Source organism: Perognathus longimembris, chromosome 27 (assembly GCF_023159225.1).
Source record: "Perognathus longimembris pacificus isolate PPM17 chromosome 27, ASM2315922v1, whole genome shotgun sequence".
Taxonomy (NCBI): Eukaryota; Metazoa; Chordata; class Mammalia; order Rodentia; family Heteromyidae; genus Perognathus; species Perognathus longimembris.
In genome coordinates this window covers 6133633-6161073 of record NC_063187.1, presented here as the reverse complement: position 1 = coordinate 6161073, position 27441 = coordinate 6133633, and the positions used below count along the sequence as shown (strand labels likewise).

Here is a 27441-nt window from a genome sequence, read left to right as displayed (position 1 = left end):
CATAGCTAAATAAAAGACTCCTAGTCCAATTGACTGAATGCTGGTGACTATTGTCGTGGATTGACGCCCACCTGGGTATCTGATATCTAACCGACACTAAATTCCCTATGGGACAAATATTCTTCTGTATGAAATAATTTGCCCATTGAAGTACTTGTCAAGATGCTTAGTAATGATGCCTAGATTCAATCCTACAAAGGGTGACTTCGGCATCTATATTTAAAATCCTGACAATGCCAGCTGCCCTTAAGATCCTGCCAAGTGGTTCATAGTCCACTGTTGTCCTTACCGAAATTGGAGGACATGCTTGACTGATGGGAAATTCACAATGTCTGCCAGGTACTTCTTGGCTCATGCATGAAATCCTAGCTACTCAGGAGGCTGCTATATGAGCATCATGGTTCGAAGTCATCTAGGGCTGGAAAGTCTATGACAGTCTTGTATCCAATGAACCACCAGAAAACTGGAAGTGGTGCTGTGGCTCAAAGTGGTAGAGTGTTAGTCTGAGCAAACAAGCTCAGGGAGAGTGCCCAGGGCCTGAGTGCAAGCCTGAGGACCAAGCCAAATGAAAACGTTGTGCTCAGTTTATGGTTGTTGTTACTAAGGGGAATGTCTGCCTTGTTTTAGAATGAGGAACTCATGGAAGCATCACAATTCATGTGCAAAGTTCACTGTCTTTCCTAAGTAAAAGCACTTGGGAGATGAAATAGCAGCCTTCTTCCTGTGAGGTGTAGGGTCTCCTAGTCTCCCACTGTGATGTCTTGAGGCTCACTTGATAATATCATGCTGCTACCCATCAGGGTACCTGACCACCCTGCTGGGATGTACTTAGCCCAAGAGGAGGAACTTACCAGTGTTCTGTGTCATTCTGTGTATAACTAGCAATACACATAAGACTTAATTCAAAAGACACTAAGAAGAGAGAATAAAGAGTAAATGCATATTAAATAGAATAACCCCAAAAAAGTGAGAAAATTGCAATATATCCATATTAATTGTAGCAAAAATTTCATAATACAAACAAGTATAGGCCTGGAAAATGACTATAGATTTAGTTCAGAAAATCTATAACTAATCAAACATATGAGTTTAATCTTAGCAATGCTTATTTCTACATCTATCTCTTCTATCCTTGAAGCCATACAGACAATTCCTATCTGGCCTAATCAAGATGATGTAGCACTTGGGGACAAAGATGCAGCCCAGAAGCCCTGCACTGGAGGCCAAGATGGAGAAGACCTCCACAGCCACCGGGATCTTTCCCTTGGCACTGTGGTAGACAGGCAGGAAGGTGAGCCACACACTGCAGAACACCAGCATGCTGAAGGTCAGGAACTTGGCTTCATTGAAGGTGTCCGGCAAATTCCTGGCCAGGAAAGCCACAGTGTAGCTGGCCAGGGCCAGGGAGCCCAGGTATCCCAAGACACAGTAGAAGGCAGTGAGGGAGCCCTTGTTGCACAGGATGATGAGGTGGCCATGTTCGGAGTGTGTGTCTATGTCAATGAAGGGAGGAGAGGTTCCAAACCAGATTCCACAGAGAGTCACCTGGATCAGGGTACAGATGGGAATGATGAAGTTAGGAGCCCCTGACACCAGCAGCCACCTCATTCTTCTCCCTGGAGAAGTGACCTTGAAGGCCAGAACTACAGTTATAGTTTTGGCCAAGACTGCAGAAACAGCGACAGTAAATGCAACTCCAAAGGTGGATTGCTGTAGAATACATGTGACTGTATTGGGACGGCCAATAAAGAGCAAGGAACAGAGGGAACAGAAGATGAGGGAGATGAGCAGGATGTAGCTGATAGCCTGGTTATTTGCCTTGACAATGGGGGTGTTGTGATGTTTCACAAAGACCCCAAGAACAGCTGTTGTGAGTGTCGATAAACCAAGAGCCATGCAGGCCAAGGCCATACCCAAGGGCTCCCCATAAGCCAGGAAGCTTGCAGTTCTTAGAAGACACTGGTTTCTCCATGTGTTGGCATACTGGTGATCTGGACACTTCACACACTGCTCCATGTCTGATAAGGAAGTCAAGTAACTATTAGTCTGTTTGCCATACTGAAAAATTAACTAGAAATTCCTACATAAAGAGAATTCCAATGTGTGAATATTTAGTAGCATAAATTAAATATTACTGATTATTACCAGTCATGTTAAGTATTATTTTTATGTCTTCATCATGGACTGCTCACATTCTCATAGTTTAGTATGATTTCATCTCTTTTACCTGCATTAACAATAGGCTATTTCTTATTGCCATTTCTAATAGCCTCCAAATACTTTTCTGTACCCCTTCATTGTACCCTAAATCTCAGACTTGGGTGTAGAACTAACTCTTCATTCAAAATTGTGGACAATGTGGCTGGGAATGTGGCCTCGTGGTAGAGCACCTAGCATACATGAAGCTCTGAGTTTGGTTCCTCTGAACCATATACACAGAAAAAGCCAAGTTTGGTCCTGTGACTCAAGTTTAGAGTGCTGGCCTTGATCAAAATGAGGCCAGGTACAACTCTAAGGCCCTGAGTTCTAGCACCAGACTGGCAAACAAAACTATGGACAGTTTAGCTTGCACAATCCTTTATGTCTCTATACAATAAAAACAAGAGCACTGTGGCCTTCCCTTCAGCAGTTATAGTTGTCTCTGTTACTCACCTGTAAAAATCAGATAATCAAATGTTTCTTTAAGCTATAAAATTATGCTATGCAAAACACCTGTGCCTTCTTTTAATATGCCCAACCCAATCCAGAGCATTTGCTCTTTTCTAAGAACTGCTCTTTGCCCTATGCAGTAAACATCTGCAAGATCTGTATTTCCTTTCCAGTTGGAAGTTCATTTTGAAGAAGATAGAGTCTTTGTTCTTTCAAAGCCTTTGCACTTATTATGATAGAAGTAAAACTTACATGACTGAGTAGTTGAGTTAGCATACATACAACAGACTAGAAAAAAATAATCCTATATGTAAATCAAAGCTCAAGAATTTCTTTTCAAGTAGTATCAACCACTGTCTTAATTAAATTACTAAGTGAGGGAAGGAAGAATTTGATTTTGCACACCTAACACAAAACTTTTGTATAGAGTTGCATGGATTAGGGATACTAGGGCAGTGAGTTTCTCTCTCCGAACAGAACTTACCTGTCCCATTAGACATCTCATTCTCTGAGCAAGGGGTACAATCAAAGCAACAGGCAGCCTTTCCCTCCTGAGGGGCTTTCCTGAATCCCGCACTACAACTTATACTGCAGACAGAGTGGGGAGGCTGAGGAAAATCAGATGTGTGTGAGTAACTGTTTAGACTTGGGTAAAATACTCCAAAAACCTATTGTTTCAAAATAGTAGGCAAATTAAGCATATTATTTCTGTACATACACATTCAGGCAGTGAGTTGGATGCTGAGATAGATTGCCAATCACATCGTTATAAAAGGCCTATAGGCTCTAGACTCAATGTCCAGACCACTGAATTACTGCGAAGTGTAGGAACTTTATTTTTTTTATTTTTTTTTAACCAGGAAGTACTTAATTTATTAAGCTACTGCTTTTTTTTTAAAATAGAGATTCACAGCAAGAACGTATGATCTAGTGGCCAGCATGTCATTGCATGTTGTCTCCTACTTACCAATGAAATTGTGAACAGCAAGAAGGGAGTATCCTGTTTGAAACTTGAACAGTATGCTGAAAGGTAGAGCATAGACCTCCCTTTATAGTTTATATAATCCCCATACACATCATATCTTCTGAGTTTTCAGTGGCTGTGAGAATCTACTAACAGATAATCACGGATTCCTTTCACTAAAGATCACTAGCAGGACAACTAACCCTTGAATGAAACCGCCATAGGAGGAAGCAAAATAAACCTTGAAACCCCATAAAGTGATTCTTTGGGTACTTTGTCACAGTGTTCACCATTTGTTAAGAAATAGGCAACTTATATTTTATGACTATATTCTGAAATAACATTTAGACACTGTTAATTTCCTTTTTTTGTTTTGGTGGTGGTCTTGGGATTTGGTCTCAGGATATGTGCATTGCCTTGAGATCTTGTTTTGCTCAAGGTTAGTACTCTACCACTTGATCCACAGTTCCACCTGAGGTTTTTGTTTGCCAATTGATATAGTGGTCCCAAAGACTTATCTGCCATCATGAGCTTCAAAGAGATCTGTAATCTTAGGATTGAGGATGTCTTCCTTCTGAGCAAATAGGATTGCAGGAAGGAGTCCTAAACCCTGAGCCCTGATTTTATGGTAGATAAATGAAGAGTCTCACAGAAGTTGCTGCCTGGATTGCCTCCAACCCATAATATTTGTATCTCAACCACCAACGTAGCTAGTATTTATTGGAGTAGGTTGCTTATGTCCAAACATATATACATTCTGAGGGTGAATTTTGCTTAGTTTTACATCCTTAGAATGATCATAATTCAATCCCACCCACCTCTGTACATGCTATGGTCCAGTGTATCATTTCTTCAGATAAAGAGAGTTGATGAGTATATGGAGAAAACTTTCCTACTTTCACCTCAAGATGAATACTATGTGGGAAATTCCAAATGTTCACAATGTCATACTCTGCCTCCAATTTCATTTTCTCATCCCAAGTCACCTGATCTCCAGCAGGATTCTGAAATTGGATGTTCTTCAGAAAAGGGTGCAGCTGAAAGAGAGCCACCATCTTATAGTGAAGTCTATCGCAAGTGAAGACAGAAAACTTGAATAAAAATATTTCCGGATTGCCTTTACATTCTGATTCAGAATGCAGCAATAGCAGAGCCACCTAATTCAGTATCACTGAAGAAAATCTATGGAGGAATAAAATGTACCCTTCTGAATCCTGGTTACTCAACAAAGGTTTTATGACTTTTCTAGAGAAAACCAGTCCATCTAAATAGTCATGAATGAGATGATTCTCAGTTTCCCAGATACAGTTTGCCATAATCACTAAGGCTATGAATGTTGCCAGACAGGGTTTGGTAAAATTTACATACCTAAAGTAGAAAAAGTAGATCCCTTATGAAATATATGGACAATTCTATTTAGTAGGTCTTCCTATGCTAGTACAAACAAAATTTATAGGGAAAATGTAAAATTGCAGTTTTCTGAAAAGGTGAATTTACAGTATTATAAATATGTGCTTTGAACATGTTGAGGCCATTTGTAATTTGATGAGTTTCTAAAACACTGAACTTGACCCTCATTATCTCCTGCTTTTCCTTAAGAGCATGAAAATACATGTCTAGAGGACCTCCCATATATTGAACCTGATATTATTTCTTGGGTTTTGGAAGAATACATTCATTACTGAAATTTCATATGGTAAGAAACCTATGTAGGAAGTGACTTTCTTCATGGGGTATGTTATCCAACATACAAGGCCTTACCTGTGCAGGAGAAGGCACTGTCCCTTTTCTGTTTCCCATGGTTTGTACTTCTGCTTGATGAAGAAGCATCTCATGGAGAGCATGGGCTACAGCGTAGACAGCATTGTATATATTGTAACTGTCCACAGACAAAGTTATGTCTAAAATATGCCGAGGCAACAAATCCAAAGAAGCATTGTGAGCACAGTTCTCCCATGTTACACAGTCAGACTCAGAAACAGAGCAATTAAAAGAGACATACCACACCTCAGCAAGGAAAGCGTCTTCAGGGTATTTGGAAGGGTTCACTGCCTTGACAAAATCTGTGAATCCAGAAACATCTGGGTGATGGTGTGAAAACATGAGAGGTACCTGCGATGATCCCAGCAGGAAATAATCCCTACTCATTGTCAAATCCCATTGTGAATTCATGATACAAATTTTGCCTGTTATTATCAATTGCAAAAGAAGTAGAAATTCATTATCACCATATATAATGAAGACATTAGCCGATGATCTGTTAACCTGGTCTTTAACTGCCTTGAGTTTTGTTTTATGTAAAATAATATTGTTCGTGAGTGCTAGCTCAAAGTCTACACAGACTCTATTCTTGGCCATCTCTTCTTTCAATTCAGAAAGAAACCACAAGCCATTCTCATCCTCTATGATTAGCAGTCCCACCCAGTTCCATCTGAAGTGAAGCAGTAAGGAGACCATGGCAGTGGCCATAGATGTGTCCTTTTGAGCCATCTGATAGAGAGCAGGGAACTTGTTATGGTCGCTCAGGGCTTGATCAAAAGACCCAAAGGTAAGCTAAACGGAATGAAAATTCAATGTTCCAGGAAAGAGAAAATTTAAATGCATCATAACCTCAGTCATATAGTATATACAGTAACCAGTTGAAGTAGGTGGAAAGTAAGTTTTCTTTTTTGAAAAATGTGCTTTTAATCACTGTACCAGCTATCATTTTTGTACAATGCCTCTTGATCTTATTCATTATTTCCATGAGCTCCTCACATTGATATCAACATTCCCCTTTCCTTCTCTTTTCTGGTAGCATTTTCACATATTTGCATTGAATATTATGGTCTATTTGCTCACCTATCTATTCCCTATTCCTCTGGCGTTTTCCTCATTTCCTTAATACCTATTTCTTGCAGACAAAATGTACCTAATTACTTTATTGTATTAATTCTTTATATGGTCAGTTAAATAAAGAAGTTATACCATGGAATTACTTCCATTTATAAAGATATTATGTATGTATATATATACACCATACTATGCACTTTAATTATATACATATGGACATGTGTGTGTTCTGTTTCATAATGAATTATCAAATTTAGACTTACATTTTACATATGAGGGAACACATGCCCCTTTTCTATTTCTGATCTAGACTTACATTAACATAATATCTTGCATGTGGGTATAATGGTGTGTGTGTGTGTGTTTGTGTGTGTGTGTGTGTGTGTGTGTGTGTGTGTGTTCTGTGCTACAACAGAGGCATGAACTCAGGGCCTCATGTACTGTTTTTGGCTTTTTCCATGAAGCCTTCCCCTCTACCACTCGATCTGAACATTACTTCCCACATTTTGCTGATTAGAAATAAGTTTCCTCTGTCCCTAGGATTATAGATGTGAACCACTAGCACAGAGCTCAAAATATCTTTATACTTTAAGTCACTTTTCATTTACAGATTTTTAAAAAGAAAATTACTAATAAGGTGCAAAACTTTAAATAAGTCTGTGTTCTGCTCTAACTTTTGCATCACCTTTCCAAATAATGGGACTGTACATAACCAATTACCACTTATTCTTAGTTTTTTATATCTCACAATTTCATAGCATCATCAATCCAGTGTCTTCCAATCCTCCTCTAACACCTAAAAGGTCACCAAATTAGACATTTGTAAATATTACTCCACTCCTTCCACTCTCACCTGTGGAAACCTGTAGAGGTTCAGCAATGTCCCAAGCTGGGCAGATGTTATTCCTGATGGTCCTGTAAGTACTGCTGTATACTTGCTGTCTCCCATACATGTGTAATTGAGAGTGTTGTTCTTCCCAAAGAGGCAAAGAATGGACTTTTTAATTCATTATAAACATCAAATTCAAAATTACAGAACTCAAATCCCAGAGTCAAGTTATGTAAAAGATGAGGGTTTTTGTTGATCTCTTCAATAGCAAAAGTCAAGGCCAAAATAAACTGGTAATTCTTGAAGATAAACCTGTGTAACAAGCATAGAAATAGAAAAGAGTGTTTCCAAACTTACAACTTTAGCGAATTGAATGGTTTCTTTTCTGCTAACATGCCAAAACATTATGCCACATTGGAGTAGAACATGAAGGTACTGTCTTCTGCTTATAGATGTGATTAGGAAAGGACATGAAAGGATTTTATCCTGAGTGAGATTCAGAAACTTACTTCAGCTGAGATAGAGATTGCTTAATCTCCATTATCAAATGCACCACAACAATAACCTGTTGTCCATGAAACATATGGAAGGACTAGCTTAGCAATATGAAAAATCTTTTTTTTTTTTTTTTTTTTGGCCAGTCCTGTGCCTTGGACTCAGGGCCTGAGCACTGTCCCTGGCTTCTTCCCGCTCAAGGCTAGCACTCTGCCACGTGAGCCACAGCACCGCTTCTGGCCGTTTTTTCTGTATATGTGGTGCTGGGGAATTGAACCTAGGGCCTCGTTTATCCAAGGCAGGCACTCTTGCCACTAGGCTATATCGCCAGCCCCATGAAAAATCTTTTGAGTCACCCACTTTAAGATATATGGTTATATGTCAGGCAAGGCTAATAAATACCCAATTTAAGGTAATGTTTCAGGAGCAAGGTCTCATTGAAAGAATGTTGTATAGCTAGCTCTGCACACAGACCCAACATATTGGACAGCTCTTCCTGGGTTATCAACCAAAACAAGATCTCAAATATCAGGTGACGGTATTGTATTCTTATTTATGTAAGAACCTAAAAAGGATGCAGCCAACTCTTAGTAACTCATTATGGACAGAGGAACCTTCGAAACAGGGGATGGCTAATGAATTATGAACAATCTTTACATGGAAATCCCTAGTATGCCATGATAAATACCATGGTATACAGAGGTAAAATACCAAGGTAAAATGCAGTGGCCACTATCATGTTCCCAATATTTTTACACTGAGATCCTGGAAAGAAAAGAACACAAAGGAGAAAGGAGACTTGAAATACTTTTCTTTCAGTCCATATAGTGTGTATGTGCTATGCTGTGTGTGTGTGTGTGTGTGTGTGTGTGTACATTCTCAAGAATTTAGTCTGAAATCATCACACATTCTTTGAAAAGAGAAACAATGGAGGCAAGATAGAAATACAAATAAGATGATGAGTTTGTTTAAAATATACTGCATGGATACCTAAAATGTTACAGTGGAAGCCTCCCATGTTTTCAATAACTTCTAAACAGAAAAAAATAGTGATATTGAAGAAAATCTAGTTGAACATACACATACAGAGGAGTAACCTGAAAGCAAGACTGAACACATATGGAAATGGTTGACAACAGTATTTAATAAAGCAAATATTGATGGGTGGGGGCTTTTTTAATGGTTGAGAATGCCTAAAAGTAATAATGCTCGGCCTAAGAAATGCAGGAATTTTTTCAGTACATTCTAGAGTGCCTGAATGAATACAATCTCAAGGCAACAGGACAGGTTGATGTCCAGAAACTCACTTTACTATCAGTGGCCCTCAGTGAATATAAGTAAGGACAGTCAATGCAAATGAAGCCTCAAGGAACCCAAATGTATCTATATATAACTCATCACATCTAATAGGCTTTCATCATAGGAACAAAAAAAGACATGTCCGTAATAGCATGATGAAGGGAACAAATATACAAGATTAAATAGCAATTTGAAATATGTATTTACACAGTATCCAACCACGGAACAATGTTAAGCAGACTTTAAGGTAGTCCTTAATACAGTACTAACTGAAGATTTTATGGAGTGATGATGGAGACAAAATCAACAGGGAGGCACCAGAATTAAATTTCACACTAGTTTAGGGAAGCCTGACACCCACCAACAGAAAATTTCATCCAACTTCTGAATAAAACTTCTCTCATCAACGTACTAATGTTCTCCAGGAGAAATCCTGGGATGGGAAGCAAAGCAACCCGATTTTTCAAATGTTGAAAGTGTATTGAGCCCTTGCAGACACACAGTGTGTTAAATCTAGAAATTAACAAGGAAAATATGCACATAACATGAAATTCAAATGAATTATTCATCAATCATAATTAAATAGTGTAACGCTAACTAAAATGTTTTCAGTTTAATTAAATGATTAACAAAACGTAAAGTGAATTGTATTTTCTAGAGAAATTCCAGGAAATAAACAGACCCCTGGAACAAATGAAACTGGAAACCAGATCGATATTGAAAATGGAGGAATAAAAGGGAACTGTATTCTTTCTTTAAATCAAGAGGACAGATGCTAAAGAACTTGCACTCCTTTTCAAGAAATGAGCAACGAGGTTTTTTATTATGTACTGTTTGTTGTTCGCCCTTTCCCCTCCTTTTCCGTTGCTCTTTTTTCTTTCTTTTATTCCATTCATTTTTCTGTGATTTATTCACTCTTCTCACTGTTTTTGATTTCTCTATGCATTCTTTACTGTAAGCTTATCTGATGGGGGGATGGGAATGGAAAGTACAGAAAGAAAGAGACAATGATGAATCAATTTACCAGTTGTATTTACTTATTTGCAGAAATAAACTGTATCGCTTGGGGCAGAGAGAAGTCAGGATGGGAAAAACTGAGAGAATGAGGTAGGGAGTGACATTGTTCAAGAGTGTACTCATTCGCTGAGATACGTAATTGTAAACCCTCTGAAACATCATCTTTACACTGAATTTTTTAAAATGGACAAAGAAATAATGAACGAATAAATGAAAAATGATCTATATGGACAGAAAATGTAACAAGCTTTGCTTAAGTTAAGGGGGTAGATACTGGATGATATAGTACCTGCATTGCCTCTCAAGGAACTAAAAATAACAAACCTAAGGTTAGTAAAAGGAATCAAAGAATCAAGGAGAAGTAATGGGACAAGGGGTGAACCAATTTAATCGTGATTCTCATTTGACAGTGTATTGGAAGTGAACTTCACAACACGGAGGGAGGGCTGTTCCGAGGTCATGAAGCAGGGGAATCTGAAGGAGGGGGTAACATTGTTCAAAGTGAAATGGACTCATTGCCTGACTTAGGGAAGAGTCACCTCTTTAGAGGTCACTTTTATAATAATATTTAGATGAAGAAAAGGAAAAATAGAATAGGAAAACACAGTAGCAATGATCACTAAAGTAAAGGGTAGGTTCCACAAAAACGAAAGGGGGATAAGACTGAAGTAAAATCATGGAGATCTTACCGTTAGGGAAAGGAAGAGCTACATGGAAGGAAACCAGCGTCCTCTCCTACTAGCAAGCAGAAAATCTCTCAAAGGAAGATGCAAAATAAAATAATGAACCCGTGGTGTTTGTCTTGCATGGGGATGGGAGATCAGGTAGAGCATTTTTGTGAGCAACTAGACTTCCCTCAGACATAGCCCATCTACCGAAGAGATCAGTAAATGGAAATAAAATGATGAGATACTTACAGCCTTTCCTTTTCACGTTCAGGAGCATCGTTGTCACGGCTAGCTACTCTCAAGATGTAGAGAGGGAAATACGCAGCAATCATCACATCACCATCCATGTGCACACGCTGCTTCATGGTAGAAAAGCAGCTAGTGGCAGCCAATGACACAACAGGGAGAATAAGGTGTAGAAGAAGGAGTGCAAAAACCAAAAGGCACATCCCTGAAGCCTCTGCCAACATGAAAATGTGGCTGGAAGTGAGGTCAACTGTATCTGAGATATATATATATATATATATATATATATATATATATATATATCGTATATATTTTTGTAAGTATGTGTGTATGTCTTTTTATTGACAGAGAAGTACACTTGTAGCCCAGCTTTCATGGAAGCCTCTTGTAAATCCCTAGGAAGAATATGTAAAACCCTTTCCTGGGGCTCTGCAGCTGTGGCCTTGCATGCAGCAGAAAAACTTGAGTTGGACAACATGTTTGCAGATTCCCCTTCTTCATCCCAAGTGTCATGATTTCCTCTAAGATGACAGATAGTGAGGCCCCAGGGATGGAGTTATCCTTAACTTTGATCCAACATCTGTGTCACGAAAACTATGTGTATGAAAGCCATTTGGGATGATGCAAGTGGATTGCACCAGAGGATATGGTGTCAGACGTACAGTTAGCCAGTAAAAAGAAAAAAAAAATCCTTTGCTCGGTTACATTCAAATAACCAAAGTTATTAGGGCATCATACCCAGATGGTCACTTTACCACCCCATTTCCATATCATCCACTGCACATTGCTAGGTGATTCCAATTGTTTTCCAAAAGAATTCCATATACAGAGACCATCACATATGCATCCATTTACTATTGCCTAAGGAAGCAAGGATGCTGCTGAAACCAGCAATTACATGTCACTATTCCAAGATAAATGCTGAAATATGGTTGCACATTTATATTGTGAGCTTTCTCATTCAAACAACAATTTTGTGCGCACTTTACAGATATAAATGAAGTCATTTTCAAGATGAACATGATGTATAACAGGTGGAAAGAGTGGAATGAATTGTGAACATTGGACCTTAAGATACTCTAGGAAAAGATGTTGTATTTCTTTAATCAGTTGCTATTCTCATGATCACTGTGGGTGACTACCCTGATATCTGGTTTGGTAGGCCCCCAAAAGAGGAGTTGGAAATATGGAAGCCAAGTGAAATGTGTAGGGGAACCCTCTTTTGAGTCCCTAAAAGCAGCAAGATTAGGCAGTGTAGGGGGCCCAGAGAAGGCCAAACCTAAGCCTAATAACAGGAGCCCAAAGCAGCTTGACTTAGAGCTACTTGACCTTTTCCAAAGAAAGGAATGAGGAAGACCACTCAGTTTGCATGTTTTCATTTAGGGGGAAGTTCCAGAAAGAGAAATATGTAATTTTAATTAAGTTGAATAGGTAGACAGATGTCAAACACAGAACCAAGAATTGTACTGCTTTCATTGCTTTGTTTACTGGAGTTTACTGGAATTGTGATCACTAACAGCAATTCTCCTTCTGTAGGTCTGCTTGCTTGCTTGGCCTAACTTGCCAGACCACCTGTGAGTGGTACAGTTGATTTTTGCCTCTAATATCCCAACCCGACTGAGACCCAGTGCTGTTTTTCACCATCCTAGTGGTGCCAATCAGATGCTATGCATAGCTAAATAAAAGACTCCTAGTCCAATTGACTGAGTGCTGGTGACTATAGTCGTGGATTGAGGCCCACCAGGGTATCTGGTATCTAACAGACACTAAACTCCCTATGGGACAAATATTCGTCAGTATGAAGTAATTTCCCATTGAAGTAACTTGTCAAGAGGCTCAGTGATGATGCCTAGATCCAATCCTATGAAGGGTGACTTCAGCATGCATCTTTAAAAACCAGGCAATGCCAGCTGTCCTTAAGATCCTGCCAAGTGGTTCAGAGTCCACTGTTGTCCTTAAGGAATTCTGAGGACACACTTGCCTGAGGGGAAAACCACAATGTCAGCCAGGTACCTCTTGGCTCATACCTGAAATCCTAGCTACTCAGGAGGCTGCTATGTGAGGATCATGGTTCAAAGTCATCTGAGGCAGGAAAGTCTATGACATTCTTGTCTCTAAAGAACCACGATAAACCTGGAAGTGTTGGTGTGGCTCAAAGTGGTAGAGTGTTTGCCTGATCAAACAAGGTCAGGAAGAGTGCCCAGGACCTGAGTGCAAGCCTGAGGACCAATCCAAATGAAAATGTTGTTCTCAGTTTGTGGTTGTTGTTACTAAGTGGAATGTCTGTCTTGTTTTAGAAAGAGGAACTCATGGAAGCATCACAATTCATGTGCAAAGTTCTCTGCCTTTGCTAAGTAAATGCACTTGGAGATGAACTGGCAAGATTCATCCTGTGAGGGGAAGGGTCTCCTTGTCCCCCTCTGTGATTTCTAGAGGCTCTCTTGATAATATCATGCTGCTACCTGTCAGGGTACCTGAACACCCTGCTGGGATGGACTTAGCCCAAGAGGGGAGAACTTACCAGTGTTCTGTGTCCTTGTGTGTACACCTAGCCCTTCACAAAGCACTTAGTTCAAAAGACTCTAAGAAGAAAAATAAATTCTAAATGTTTATTAAATGGAAGGAACAAAAATATGTGAGAAAAATTGCAATTATCCATGTTAATTGAAGCAAAATTTTCATAATATAAACAACTATAGGACTGGGAAATGACTGTAGATTTAGTTCAGAAAATCCATATGCAAATCAAACATACGAGTTTAATCTTAGCAATGCTTACTTCTACTTCTATCTCTTTTATTCTTGAAGCCATGCAGACAATTCTTCTCTGGTCTTATCAAGATGATGTAGCACTTGGGGAGAAAGATGCAGCCCAGGTGCCCTACACTTGAGGCCCAGATAGGGAAGACCTCCACAGCCACATGACCTTGCCCTTGGCACTGTGGTAGACAGGCAGGAAGGTGAGCCACACACTGCAGATCACCAGCATGCTGAAGCTCAGGAACTTGGTTTCATTGAAGGTGTCAGGCAGGTTCCTAGCCAGGAAAGCCACAGCATAGCTTGCCAGGGCCAGGGAGCCCATATATCCCAAGAAACAGTAGAAGGAAGTGAGGGAACCCTTGTTTCACAGGATGGTGGTGTGGCCAAGTTTAGAGTTTGTGTCTGTGTCAATGAAGGAAGGACAGGTTCCCATCCAGATTCCACAGAGAGTCACCTGGATCAGGAGGCAGATGGGTATGATGAAGTTAGGAGCTCCTGACACCAGCAGCCACCTCATCCTTCTCTCTGGAGAAGTGACCTTGAAGGCCAGAAGCACAGTTAGAATTTTGGACATGACATCAGAAACAGCGACATTGAATGCAACTCCAAATGGGGTTGTGCTGGTGGCTTCTGTGTGTTCTTGCTTGTGGTCTTTTGGGTAGATGCCCAAAAGTGGGGCTGCTGGGTCATAGAGGAGCTCTATGTTCAGCCTTCTGAGGAATCTCCATACCGTTTTCCAGAGAGGATGAACCAATTTACATTCCCAGCAACAACGAAGTAGTGTTCCCTTTTGGCTACATCACCTCCAGCATCTATTATTGATCATTTTCTTGATAATGGCTATTTTGACTTTGGTGAGTTGGAATCTCAAAGCTGTTTTGATTTGCATACCTTTTGAGGCCAGAGTTGTTGAACCTGTCTTCATGTGTCTATGGAACATTCTTCTTCTGAGAAGTCTCTTTTTAAGTCTTTAGCCCATTTGTTAATTGGATTTTAGTTTCTTTGAGAATTCATTTTGGGGGTTTAATCTTTGAGTGTCTTAATATTTCCAATTTAAGACCCTTGTCTGATGTACATCTAGGAAAAAAAAATCCCCTTATTCTATGGGCTTTCCATTTGTCTTGCTAAGTATGTGCGTTACTATGCAGATACTCTTCAGGTATCTGCATTATCATTGATGCAATGTGATTGATCAAGACTACAGTCTATACCTTTGTTCTGGATCTTAAGAAATTTTGTCTGTACCTAGGAGCCCTAGTGTTTCCTCTACACATTTCTGTATTATTTTTGTGCACTTAGCCTCACAATGAATTTGTTAATTGATTCGAAATTGATTCTGGTACAGCATGATATATATCAGTTTCTTGCCTGTGAATAGACAATTATACTACTACCATTTAGTGAAGAGGCTATGTTTCTTCTATCCTATGCTTTGGCTGCCTGCTTATTAGTAGGCTATAGGTTTGTGAGTTCATTTTGGGTCTTCTATTCAACTGTTGCACTGGCCTTCATGTTTCTTCTTATGCAGTATACTATTGACTTTGTAACATGACTTTGTAATAGAGATGAAGTTGGATATTGATATTCCTCCAATACTGTCCTTCCTGCATAGTATTCTTTGGCTCTGAACAGAAGCAACAGATGCAACACTCTATGAAAGAAGCTGTGGAGAAGGTAGAAATCTATGGAACATTCCTCAATAGAATAAAGGTTGTATATGACAAACATACAACCAGCATTATACTTATTGGTGCAAAGTTTAAATCATTTCCTCTAAAGTTGAAATGTTTTTGTAGAATATATGACACATTGTTGAAACTCTAAAACCATATGGAAAGAGCAGAGAGGATGAAAGGAAAAGAAAGAAAGAGGGAGGACATGGAAACAAAACATACTAAGTAATATTGCAAAGCTAATGTAAGAATAGAAATATACAATTACTAAACAAAGTACACCAAACAAGCATATGAAAACATGGAACTTCATTATAAGGAAACTATTAAAGAACTGAACTGTGAATTAAGCAGGCTTGTGATGTGCAGGCAGGATGGTAATGTACTTAAAAATTTAGGAAAATATCCATATTGCTAGGAGAGATCTGGTAATCATGGTTTGAAGGCAACCTGGGCAGGAGAGTCCATGAGTATTTTATCTCAGTTTAACCATGGAAGAAACAAATGGAAAGCTGTGGCTTGAGTGGTAAAATACCAGCATTGAGCAAAAAATCTAGGTATAGTAAGAAGGCTTTAAGTTCAAGCCCCAAGACTGGCACCAGAAAAGAAATTGTAGGCAAATGATTGAAAAGCAAAAATAGGAAAGCAGATGACATCGAAAATGTACTGGTGGAGATTATGGGCTAAGTGCAAAGTAAACAGAAAGAACCAAATATATAAAGAATAAAATTTAAACTTACATGTCTCTGGGTTAAATTTGTTATGGTAACCATAATAGAGAAATGAGGAAGATTCACTCATTCATTGAAGTGATTCTAGCAATCTTAACTAATACCTGATGGAATAAGGAATACAGCTAATCAAGCATGGAAGTTTCATCTTAAGAAGACTTATTTCTCCCAGTATGTGTTTTGTCCCTGAAGCTATGCAGACAATTTCAATCTGGCCTTATCAAGATGATGTAGCACGTGGGGAAAAAAGATGCAGCCCAGGAGCCCTGCACTGGAGGCCGAGATGGAGAAGACCTCCACAGCCACCATGACCTTGCCCTTGGCACTGTGGTAGAAAGGCAGGAAGGTGAGCCACACACTGCAGAACACCAGCATGCTGAAGGCCAGGAACTTGGCTTCATTGAAGGTGTCAGGTAGGTTCCTGGCCAGGAAAGCCACAGAAAAGCTGGCCAGGGCCAGGGAGCCCAGGTATCCCAAGACACAGTAGAAGGCAGTGAGGGAGCCCTTGTTACACAGGAGGATGAGTTGGCCATGTTCAGAGTGTGTGTCTGTGTCAATGAAGGGAGAGGTTCCCAGCCAGAGTCCACAGATAGTCACCTGGATCAGGGTGCAGATGGAAATGATGAAGTTAGAAGCCCCTGACACCAGCAGCCACCTCGTCCTTCTCCCTGGAGAAGTGACCTTGAAGGCAAGAACCACAGTGACAGTTTTGGCCAAGACAGCAGAAACAGCTGCAGTGAACACAACTCCAAATGTGGTTTGCTATAGAATACAGGTGACTGTGTTGGGACGGCCAATAAAGAGCAATGAACAGAGGAAACAGAAGAGGGAGATGAGCAGGATGTAGCTGAGAGCCTGGTTATTCGCCTTGACAATGGGGGTGTTGTGATGTTTCACAAAGACCCCAAGAACAGCTGCTGTGAGTGTCGATAAACCAAGAGCCACGCAGGCCAAGGCCATTCCCAAGGGGTCCCCATAAGCCAGGAAGCTTGCAGCTCTTGGGAGGCACTGGTTTCTCTGTGTGTTGGCATACTGGTGATCTGGACACTTCACACACTGCTCCATGTGTGGGGAGAATTAAAGTAACCATTATTGCATTGCCACTACCTAAAAAGAAATTAGGAAATCCCTATATAGTTAATTCTGACATATCAGTACTTGCTAGCATGAAGTAAATATTACCAAGAATTACCAGACACGTTGAGGATTATTTTTATGTCTTTATCATGTTCCCACATTCCTTCCCATATCCTCTTTTGCTTCAGTCTGATTGAAACTTTCTCCTTTGTAGTGAACATCACACATATTTCCTTTTATTTCTAACATCTTCACAATTGTTTTCTGAACCTCTTCAAGCTTCCATAATCATCCCGAGCTTGCGTGCACAGCTCAAATACCTCACTGAAAATCATGCCTAATAAAGCTTTCCCATCTCTCTATGTCACTGTGCAATACAAACAACAGCAGTGTGAGTGGCCCTTCTTGAAATTTTATGTTTGTCTCTATGCCCCTGTAACGTGGTGGAGAACAGAGAACCCAATCAGTCTTGGAAGCTGTAAAAATTGTGCTGTGCACAAGCCTTGTTCTTCTTACCCCAATCACAACTCACAGAACTTGTTCTTTTGCCATAGTATTTTTGGGCACAAGGAAATAAAGATGCACAAGTTGGTGTTTTCTTTGTATTGTAAAGGTAATTTTGAGGAACGTGAAGACCTTGTAATTAACAAGGCTTTGCACTTCATATGATAGCCGTTCAACTAACATTACTCACAAGTTGAACACACATGCATACAAATGAGTACAAAAATAATTCTATTGGCAATTCAGAGCCCAATGTTGGTTTGTTTTCCCACCCAAAGCTTTATCATCCTGTTGCAACTAAATTGTTAAATAAAGGAAGGGTAATTTGACCCTACAATCCTAACACACCACTTTTTGCATTGACCTGCAGGGATTGGCACACTCCAGGAGAGTGTGTGAATTTTTCACTCCACCATGAACGTATCTGTCTCATTAGCAATGTCATTCTCTGAACAAGGGGTGCAAACAAAGCAGCAGGTAGCCTTTCCCTCCGGAGTGGATTTCCTGAATCCAGGACCACAACTCTCACTGCAGACTGACCGAGGACACTGATGGAAATAGGTATCAGTAACTGTTCAGACTCTTACTTAACATACCAAAAAGCCCATTGTTTCAAAGAATTGTTTTATTACGCCTAGTAAATTTTTTTTTTTTTTTGCCAGTCCTGGGGCTTGAACTCAGGGCCTGGGAAGTCTCTATGGCTTGTTGTTGCTCAAGGCTAGCACTCTACCACTTGAGCCAAAGCGCCACTTCCAGCTTTTTCTGTGTATGTGGTACTGAGGAATTGAACCAAAGGCTTCATGCATGCTAGGCAAGCACTCTACTTCTAAGCCACATTTCCAGACCTCCCCCCGCCCCCAATAATATTTTTATACTCATAAACCCAATAAGTAAATTGAATGCTATTATAGATTCCATGTCATGTGAACCCAAAAGGCCCATGTGCTATGGCCTTGATCTCTATCTAGTCTGTAGAACTACTGAGTTGTATGAGACCTTTAGGAGGTTAGAGATTAATGATGAGAAAGTAAATATTATTGGTTAACACTGTGGACCTTCCTTGAATTCCTGTTGTCTCTTATTCCTCTATGAGACTACGAAGAGCAAGGAGGAATAATACCCTTCGAATCTTAAAAAGTATGCTGTAAATAATGCACAGACCTCCCTTTTATAGGGTTATGTGAACCCTATATCCACCATAACTTTTTCTTACTTTTCCAGTGGCCACGAAGTGAGAACCTTTTCACGCAGTCTCTTTCACTTTGGTGAGAGGAATGCATATGTAGCAAGCCAACTAACCAATGAATGAAACTCCATGGAAGGGAGCAAAATAAACATTTCAGCCACATAATGTAATTCCCAGCTACTTTATCAAAGTGTTACAAACCTACTAAGAAATATGGAATACATATTTTATAACAATATTCTAAATCAACATTAGGAACTATAAATTTATTTTTATTTTTTGGTACAGATCCTAGGGTTCAATTCAGGATCTTTGCAATGTTTTCTTTTCTTTTTTTTTTTTGGCCAGTCCTGGGCCTTGGACTCAGGGCCTGAGCACTGTCCCTGGCTTCTTCCCGCTCAAGGCTAGCACTCTGCCACTTGAGCCAAAGCGCCGCTTCTGGCCGTTTTCTGTATATGTGGTGCTGGGAAATCGAACCTAGGGCCTCGTGTATCCCAGGCAGGTACTCTTGCCACTAGGCCATATCCCCAGCCCACTACGGTAAAATCTTTATGAGAACTTAATGATAAATGAAATGTGTGAGACTACTCAGTGCAATGTATTTGGAAATCCCTGCTTATACTGCATTATAACTTATTTCCTACCAAACTTTTTATTTTAATGAGACTTTTAATGTCTCCTCTCTAAGAAGTCAGTGTTTCTGTGAGTAAGTGTTTTGTCACGGAAGCCATGCAGAACATTTCTATTTGGCTTTATCAAGATAATGTAGCACTTGGGGACAAAGATGCAGCCCAGGAGCCCTGCACTGGAGGCCAAGATGGAGAAGACCTCCACAGCCACCATGACCTTGCCCTTGGCACTGTGGTAGACAGGCAGGAAGGTGAGCCACACACTGCAGAACACCAGCATGCTGAAGGTCAGGAACTTGGCTTCATTGAAGGTGTCAGGCAGGTTCCTGGCCAGGAAAGCCACAGTGAAGCTGGCCAGGGCCAGGGAGCCCAGGTATCCCAAGACACAGTAGAAGGCAGTGAGGGAGCCCTTGTTACACAGGATGATGAGGTGGACATGTTCAGAGTATGTATCAGTGTCAATGAAGGGAGGAGAGGTTCCCAGCCAGATTCCACCGAGAGTCACCTGGATCAGGGTGCAGATGGGAATGATGAAGTTAGGAGCCCCTGATACCAGCAGCCACCTCATCCTTCTCCCTGGAGAAGTGACCTTGAAGGCCAGAACCACAGTGACAGTTTTGGCCAAGACAGCAGAAATGGCTACAGTGAAAGCAACTCCAAATGTGGTTTGCTGTAGAATACAGGTGACTGTGTTGGGACGGCCAATAAAGAGCAAGGAACAGAGGGAACAGAAGATGAGGGAGATGAGCAGGATGTAGCTGAGAGCCTGGTTATTCGCCTTGACAATGGGGGTGTTGTGATGTTTCACAAAGACCCCAAGAACAGCTGCTGTGAGTGTAGATAAACCAAGAGCCATGCAGGCCAAGGCCATGCCCAAGGGCTCCCCATAAGCCAGGAAGCTTGCAGATCTTGGGAGGCACTGGTTTCTCTGTGTGTTGGCATACTGGTGATCTGGACACTTCACGCACTGCTCCATGTCTGGTGAGGAAGTCAAGTAACTGTTAGTTTGTTTGTCATACTGAAAAATCAACTAGAAATTCCTACATCAAGAGAATTCTGACATGTGACTATTTAGTAGCATAAAGTAAATATTACTGATTATTACCAGACATGTTAAGTATTATTTATATGTCTTCTTCATGTCCTGCTCACATTCTCATGTTTTAGTCTGATTTCATCTCTTTTACCTGTATTGACAACGAGATATTATTTATTGCCATTTCTAATAGCCTAGGAATAATTTTCCGCACCTCTTCATTGTACCCTAATTCTCAGAGTCGTGTGTGGAACTTAAACTCTTCATTCGAAAATGTGGACAGTGGGGCTGGGAATGTGGCATCGTGGTAGAGTGCCTAGCATACATGAAGCCCTGAATTTGGTTCCTCAGCACCATATACACAGAAAAAGCCAAGGGTGTTCCTGTGGCTCAAGTTTTAGAGTGCTAGCCTTGAGCAAAATGAAGGTAGGGACAACTCTAAGGCCCTGAGTTCAAGCACCAGGACTGGAAAAAAAATCATGGACAGTGAAACTTGTACTTTGCTTTATTTCTCTGTACAATATAAATAAGAGCACTGTGGCCTTCCCTTCAGCAGTTAAAGTTGTCTTTGGTACTCACCTGTAGGAAACAGATAACAAATCCTTCTTTCAAGATATAAAGTTTTGCTATACAAAACACCTTTCCCTCGTCTAATATGCCCAACCCAGCCCAGAGCATTTGTTGTTTTCCAAGAACTGGTCTTTGCCCTAGGCACTAAACATCTGCAAGATCTGTGTTTCCTTTGCAGTAGGAAGTTGATTTTGAAGAAGATAGAGTCTTTGTTCTTTCAACGGCTTTGCACTTAATATGATAGAAGTAAAACTTAAATTACTGAGAAGTTGAGTTAGCATACATACAACAGACAAGAAAAAAATAATCCTATATGTCAATCTGAGCCCAAGATTTTCTTTTCCAATTAAATTAGTAAGTGAGGGATGGAAGAATTTGATTTTGCACGCCTAACACAACTTTTGCATTGACTTGCATGGATTGGGGATACTAGGAGGGAGTATGAGTTTCTCTCTCTGCTGTGAACTTACCTGTCCCATTAGCCATCTCATTCTCTGAGCAAGGGGTACAATCAAAGCAACAGGCAGCCTTTCCCTCCTGAGGGGCTTTCCTGAATCCAGAACCACAACTTACACTGCAGACAGAGTGGGGAGTCTGAGGAAAATCAGATGTATGTGAGTAACTGTTTAGACTTGTGTAAAATACTCAAAAACCTATTGTTTTAAAAAAGTAGAATACTCTCTCTCTCCTTTCTCTCTGGCCATGGATCATCTTGGCCACAGTCCAGCAGTTCAGTAGTAAACTTTCTTTTCCGCCTAAATACCGCGTGGCGTTCTCCTTTGCCGGCTACCTACTTAAAAAAAACCTAACATATATGGTGCCGTGACTTGGATAGGGCTTAAGAGTCAGGACAGGCGGAATTCCCCTCTATTTTTCTCCTTTTTCTGGCAGTATCCCCAGTCCTGACGGCCCTTTTTCCACAAGCCGAACTGCTGCGAGTGGCCACGTGGCACTTTTCACTAATACCACTGCTGACCTCCACATCCACATCCACACCACTTGTCTACCCTGGTGAGTGAAACTGCTGCTGCTCCGGTTCTCTGCCGCTCCGTCCGCTGCTTCTGCTGCTTCTGCCCTGTAAGCTCTCATGCACTCACCAGGCGCCTCCCTCCCGTGCTTTTTGGGTTTTGCATCACAGTCACACCTGTGCCGGGACACTGCTAGCACACCTCTTGACAGTGCAATGAGGCCTGCTCGAAATACTCAGATACAGTTTTTGCCACTGCAATGGTAAATGGTTAGAAGTCACCTATATTCAGGCTCTCTTTCTTTCTCTTTTCCTCTCTTTCTGTTCCATTTTATCCCCCTCTCTCTCATCTTCCTGCTTACTTGCTTACTTTATAAAAAACTCCAAGTCGTACCATCCTGATAATGTGCCTTGCTCACAAAGCTGCGTCTTTTCAAAGAACTCTGAAACTGAGGCTTGACCACCAATGTGCTTTGTCAGCAAAGATATCTAAAAGTTCTTTTCTCTAGCATTGACCACGTGGTGGATATTGGGTTTAACAGGTATTATCTCAGGCACCATTATGCCATGCCACATGTTCTCTTGTTAGTGTGTTTGTGTCCTGCCATCCCCCCCCCTCAACATGGCATCCCACTGGAGTTTGTCAAAATATGGTTTCTCCATTTTATAATCTGAAAATTGTTGTTTGCTAGCAAAATTGTTTTTCTAACTGACCACATGGTTCTAAAATATTGGGCCAAAAAAATTGTCATTTACTATTGGAATTCTGAGAGTCTACAGCTGAAATTCATTTTTTCATGCTGTAAAACCTATGTGCACAATGTGTATGTATGTTCCATGTGTGTATGTATGTGTAAACATCATTTGTTAGTATGTCCATCTAGCTATATATCTGTGCTAAAACTCATCACAGCTACTGAGTTTTGTCATTGCAGAATTCTAGCAAGTATTTGGTCAATTCTTGACAAGGTACAGGTAAGCTCTAGTCCCCTTGTTCTCCTTGTTGTTTTAATTGGAAATCACAAAGGGCTTTTGTGGCAAAGAGGCCTTGGATTGCAGTTTGAAGCCAGCCCGGGCTGAAAATATCTCTCAAATTCCATCTTCCAACTCACCAGCAAAGAGCCAGGGTGGAAGCATGGCTGAAGAGACTTATTTCTTACCACACAAATGCTGGAAGTGGAGCTTGAGAGGTAGAGTACTAGCCTTGAGCATAAGTGCTCAGGGACAGTGCCCAGGCCCTGAGTTCAAATCCTGTGAATGCCAACTGGGGCAAGCCATCTCAGCAACAAGGACCTAGACCACTGGGACTCAGCTAGTTCCGGGAACAAGTATCATGGAGTGAAGTAAGAGGAAATGATCGCATCCAAAATGGAGTCACTTTGTCTTGCCCTTTCAAAATTAATCAGAGCCGGGGGATCAAGAGATAGTAGCGTGTCCATCTAATGTCCATACCTGAGCACTTCCTTTTGCCTTAATATTTTTTTTGCACAGCCCCTGCCTCATGAGACTTCTTCCAGGCTTCATTCAAAGACTGGCATCTACCACCAAGGGACCCTGCTGCTCACCTACTCCAGGAGGGGCCACATTTCTGCCTTTTACCCCTAATGCCGACCCCCCTTGCCAGCAGGAAGCAGCCAGAGAGAGTCTTCGCCCTTTTTCATAACTATTCAAAGGCTGGAATGTTAGGTCCTCTCCCTGAGGGCTCCATGTAGATGCCCCCACCTCATTAAGTCTCCACCCAGTTTCCTGGGTCTGCAGACCTGGAGGCAGTTACCTCCCCTTTCCCTGAGGTCACATCCTAATCCACCTGGCCACACCCTTTGCCCCTGCCCTAGATATAAGGCAGGCCTGGGTGGGGGTCACTCTCTCTCTCCCTTCTCTCCGGCCATGGATCATCTCTACCATAGGCCAGCAGTTCGGTAATAAACTTTCTTTCCTGCCTGAAAAAAAAAGTAGAATGTTAAGCATATTACTTCTGTCCACACACATTCAGTCAGTGAGCTGGATGCTGTGATACATGGCCAATCACATGATTACAAAAGGCTTATGGGCTCTAGACTCGATGTCTAGCCTATTGAACTACTGAGAAGTGTGGGAGCTTTAAAAATAGAGATTCACATTGAGAACGTACATTCCAGTGGCCAGCATGCCATCGCATGTTGTCTCCTACTCACCTATGAAATGGTGAACAGCAAGGAGGGAGTATACTCTTTGAAACTTGAACAATATGCTGAAAGGTAGAGCATAGACCTCCCTTTATAGCTTATATGATCCCCATACACATCATATCTTCTGAGTTTTCAGTGGCCAAAAGTAAGAATCTACTGACAGATTCGCAAGGATTCTTCACACCAAAGATGACTAACAGGACAACTAACCCTGAATGAAACCTCCACAGAAGGAAGCTAAATAAACCTTGAAACCACGTAAAGTGGTTCCTTGTGTACTTTGTCACAGTGTTCAGCATTTGTTAAGAAATATGCAACTTATATTTTATGACAGTGTTCTGAAATAACAATTAGAGACAATTAACTTCCTTTTTTTCTTTTGGTGCTGGTCTTGGTGTTTGATCTCAGGGTATGTGCATTGCCTTGAGCTCTAGTTTTGCTCAAGGTTAGTACTCTACTACTTGATCCACAGTTCCACCTGAGGTTTTTGTTTGCCCATTGAGGTAGAGGTCCCAAAGATTTATCTGCCAGTGGGAGCTTCAAACAGATCTGTAATCTTAGGATTGAGGATGTCTTCCCCCTGAGCAGACTGGATTGCATGAATGCGTCCTAAACACTCAACCTGATTTTATAGTGGTTAAATGAAGAGTCTCACAGAAGTTCCTGCATGGAATGCCTTCAATCCATAATATTTGTAACTCAGCTACCAAAGTACCTAGTATTTACTGGAGTAGCTTGGTGGTATCCAAACAGATACACATTCTAAGGGTGAATTTTGCTTAGTTTTTATGTCTTTAGAATGATCACAATTAAATCCCACCCACCTCTGTAGATGCTATGGTCCATTGTATCATTTCTTCAGATAAAGAGAGTTGATGAGTATATGGAGAAAACTTTCCTACTTTAACTTCCAGGAGAAGACCTTGTGGGAAATTCCAAATGTTCACAATGTCATACTCTGCCTCCAATTTCCTTTTCTCATCCCAAACCACCTGATCTCCAGCAGGATTGTGAAATTGGATGTTCTTCAGAAAAAGGTGCATCTGAAAGAGAGCCACCATCTTATGGTGAAGTCTATCCCAAGTGAAGACAGAAAACTTGAAAAAAAAATTCCTCATTGCCTGTAATTTCTGATTCAGAATGCAGCAATGGCAGATCCACCTAATGAAGTATCCCTGAAGAAAATCTATGGAGCAAAACAATGTATCCTTCTGAATCCTGGTCACTCAACAAAGGTATAATATCTTTTCAAGATAAACCAGTCCATCCAAATAGTCACGAATAGTCACGAATGTCATGATTCTCAGTTGCCTAGATATAGTTTTCCATAGTCACTAATTCTATGACTGGTCAGGGGTTGGTAAATTTTAATAGCTAAATTAGAATAAAACTAGATCCCTTATGAAATATATGGACAATTCTATTTAGTAAGTCATCTTTTGCTATTACAAACAAAACTTACAGGGAAAAGGTGAATTTACATTTTTCAAAATGTGTGCTTTGAATATGTTGAGGCCATCTGTAATCAGAAGAATTTTGAAAATACAGAACTTGACCCTCATTATCTCCTTCTTTACCTTAAGAGCATGAAAATACATGTCATAGGACCTCCCACACATTGAAACAGATATTATTTTTTGGGTTTTGAAAAAATACATACAATACTTAAATTTCATATGATTAGAAAACTATGTAGGAAGTGACTTTGTTCATGGGGTGTGCTATCCAAGACCAGAGGCCTTACCTGTGCAGGAGAAGGCACTTTCCCTTTTCTGTTTCCCATGGTTTGTACTTCTGTTTGATGAAGAAGCATCTCATGGAGAGCATGGGCCACAGCATATACAGCGTTGTATATATTGTAACTGTCTACAGACAAAGTCATGTCTAAAACATGCCGAGGCAACAAATCCAAGGAAGCACCGTGAAGACAGTTCTCCCAGGTTACACAGTCAGACTCAGAATCAGAGCAATTAAAAGAAACAAACCACAAGTGAGCAAGGAAAGAGTCTCCCGGGTATTTGGAAGGATTCACTGTCTTGACAAAATCTGTGAATCCGGCAACATCTGGATGATGGTGTGAAAAAATGAGAGGTACCTGCGATGATCCTAACAGGAAAAAATAACCACTCATTGTCAAATCCCACTGTAAATTCAGGATAAATATTTTGCCTCGTATTGACAATTGCACAATAAGTAGAAATTCATTATCACCATATATAATGAAGACATTTGCTGATGATTTGTTAATCTGGTCTATAAATGCCTTGAATTTTGTTTTATGGAAAATAATATTGTTCGGGAGTGCTAGCTCAAAATCTACACAGACTCTGTTCTTGGCCATCTCTTCTTTCAATTCCGGAAGAATCCACAAATCATTCTCATCTTTTAAGGTTAGCAGTCCTACCCAGTTCCATCTGAAGTGAAGCAGTAAGGAGACTATGGCAGTAGCCATGGATGTGTCCCTTCGGGACATCTGATAGAGAGCAGGGAACTTGTTATGGTCGCCCAGGTCTTGATCAAAAGGCCCAAAGGAAAGCTAAAGGGAATGAAAATTGGATATTCCAGGAATGAGAAGATTTAAATGCATCATAACCTCAGTCATATAGCATGTACAGTAACCAGTTGAAGTAGGTAGAATATAAGTTTTCCTTTAGGTTTTGAAAAAATGTGCTTTCAATCACTATACCAGCTATCAATTTTTTTGTTCAATGCCTCTTGATCTTAATCATTATTTCCATCACCTCCTCCCATTGATATCAACACTGCCCATTCCCTGACATTCCCAGTAGCATTTTCACCTGTGTACATCGAATATTATGGTCTATTTGCTCGCTTATCTATTCCCTATTCCTCTGGTGCTTTCCTAAATTCCTTAATACCTATGTCCTGCATACAAAATGTGCTTCATTTCTTTCTGGGTTTAATTTTTTATACGGTTAGTTAATTAAAGAAATAATACCATAGAATTACTTCCATATATAAAGATATATTTATATATATCATGTATAAAGATATATTTGTATATACCATGTATAAAGATATATTTGTATATATCATACTATGCACAGCAATCATATATATATATACATATATATGTATATATATGTATATATATATGGACATGTGTCTGTTCTCTGTTTC

The 27441-nt window shown here is 40.4% G+C and overlaps 2 protein-coding genes across 2 annotated transcripts in view; both read right to left on the bottom strand.

The window, feature by feature from the left end:
• Positions 1-1095: 1095 nt before the first annotated feature.
• On the bottom strand, positions 1096-7582 carry LOC125342796 (vomeronasal type-2 receptor 116-like). The gene is made up of 6 exons (XM_048335103.1): positions 7463-7582; positions 7299-7418; positions 5375-6166; positions 4432-4650; positions 3134-3257; positions 1096-2018 (listed from the first exon to the last, which is right to left on the bottom strand). The coding sequence occupies exons 2-6, from the start codon at positions 7392-7394 to the stop codon at positions 1096-1098; spliced, it is 2154 nt and encodes a 717-aa protein (XP_048191060.1). The 5' UTR covers positions 7395-7418; positions 7463-7582.
• Positions 7583-19599: 12017 nt separating this feature from the next.
• Positions 19600-27441, bottom strand: part of LOC125342795 (vomeronasal type-2 receptor 116-like) — a 46419-nt gene continuing 38577 nt past the window's right edge. The window contains exon 6 of the mRNA XM_048335102.1: positions 19600-20537. Within this exon, the coding sequence (XP_048191059.1) occupies positions 19600-20537 (938 nt within the window). The remainder of the gene's footprint in view (positions 20538-27441) is intronic.

What these genes read in the sequence shown, in the direction of transcription:
- LOC125342796 (XM_048335103.1), bottom strand. Translation starts at nt 7,394, where the DNA reads ATGGGAGACAGCAAGTATACAGCAGTACTTACAGGACCATCAGGAATA. An exon ending in CAGTGCCTTCTCCTGCACAG is followed by an intron (nt 4,651 to 5,374) that starts GTAAGGCCTTGT and finishes GCTCTCTTTCAG; the next exon opens with CTGCACCCTTTTCTGAAGAA. An exon ending in TGAGATGTCTAATGGGACAG is followed by an intron (nt 2,019 to 3,133) that starts GTAAGTTCTGTT and finishes CTTCCTTATCAG; the next exon opens with ACATGGAGCAGTGTGTGAAG.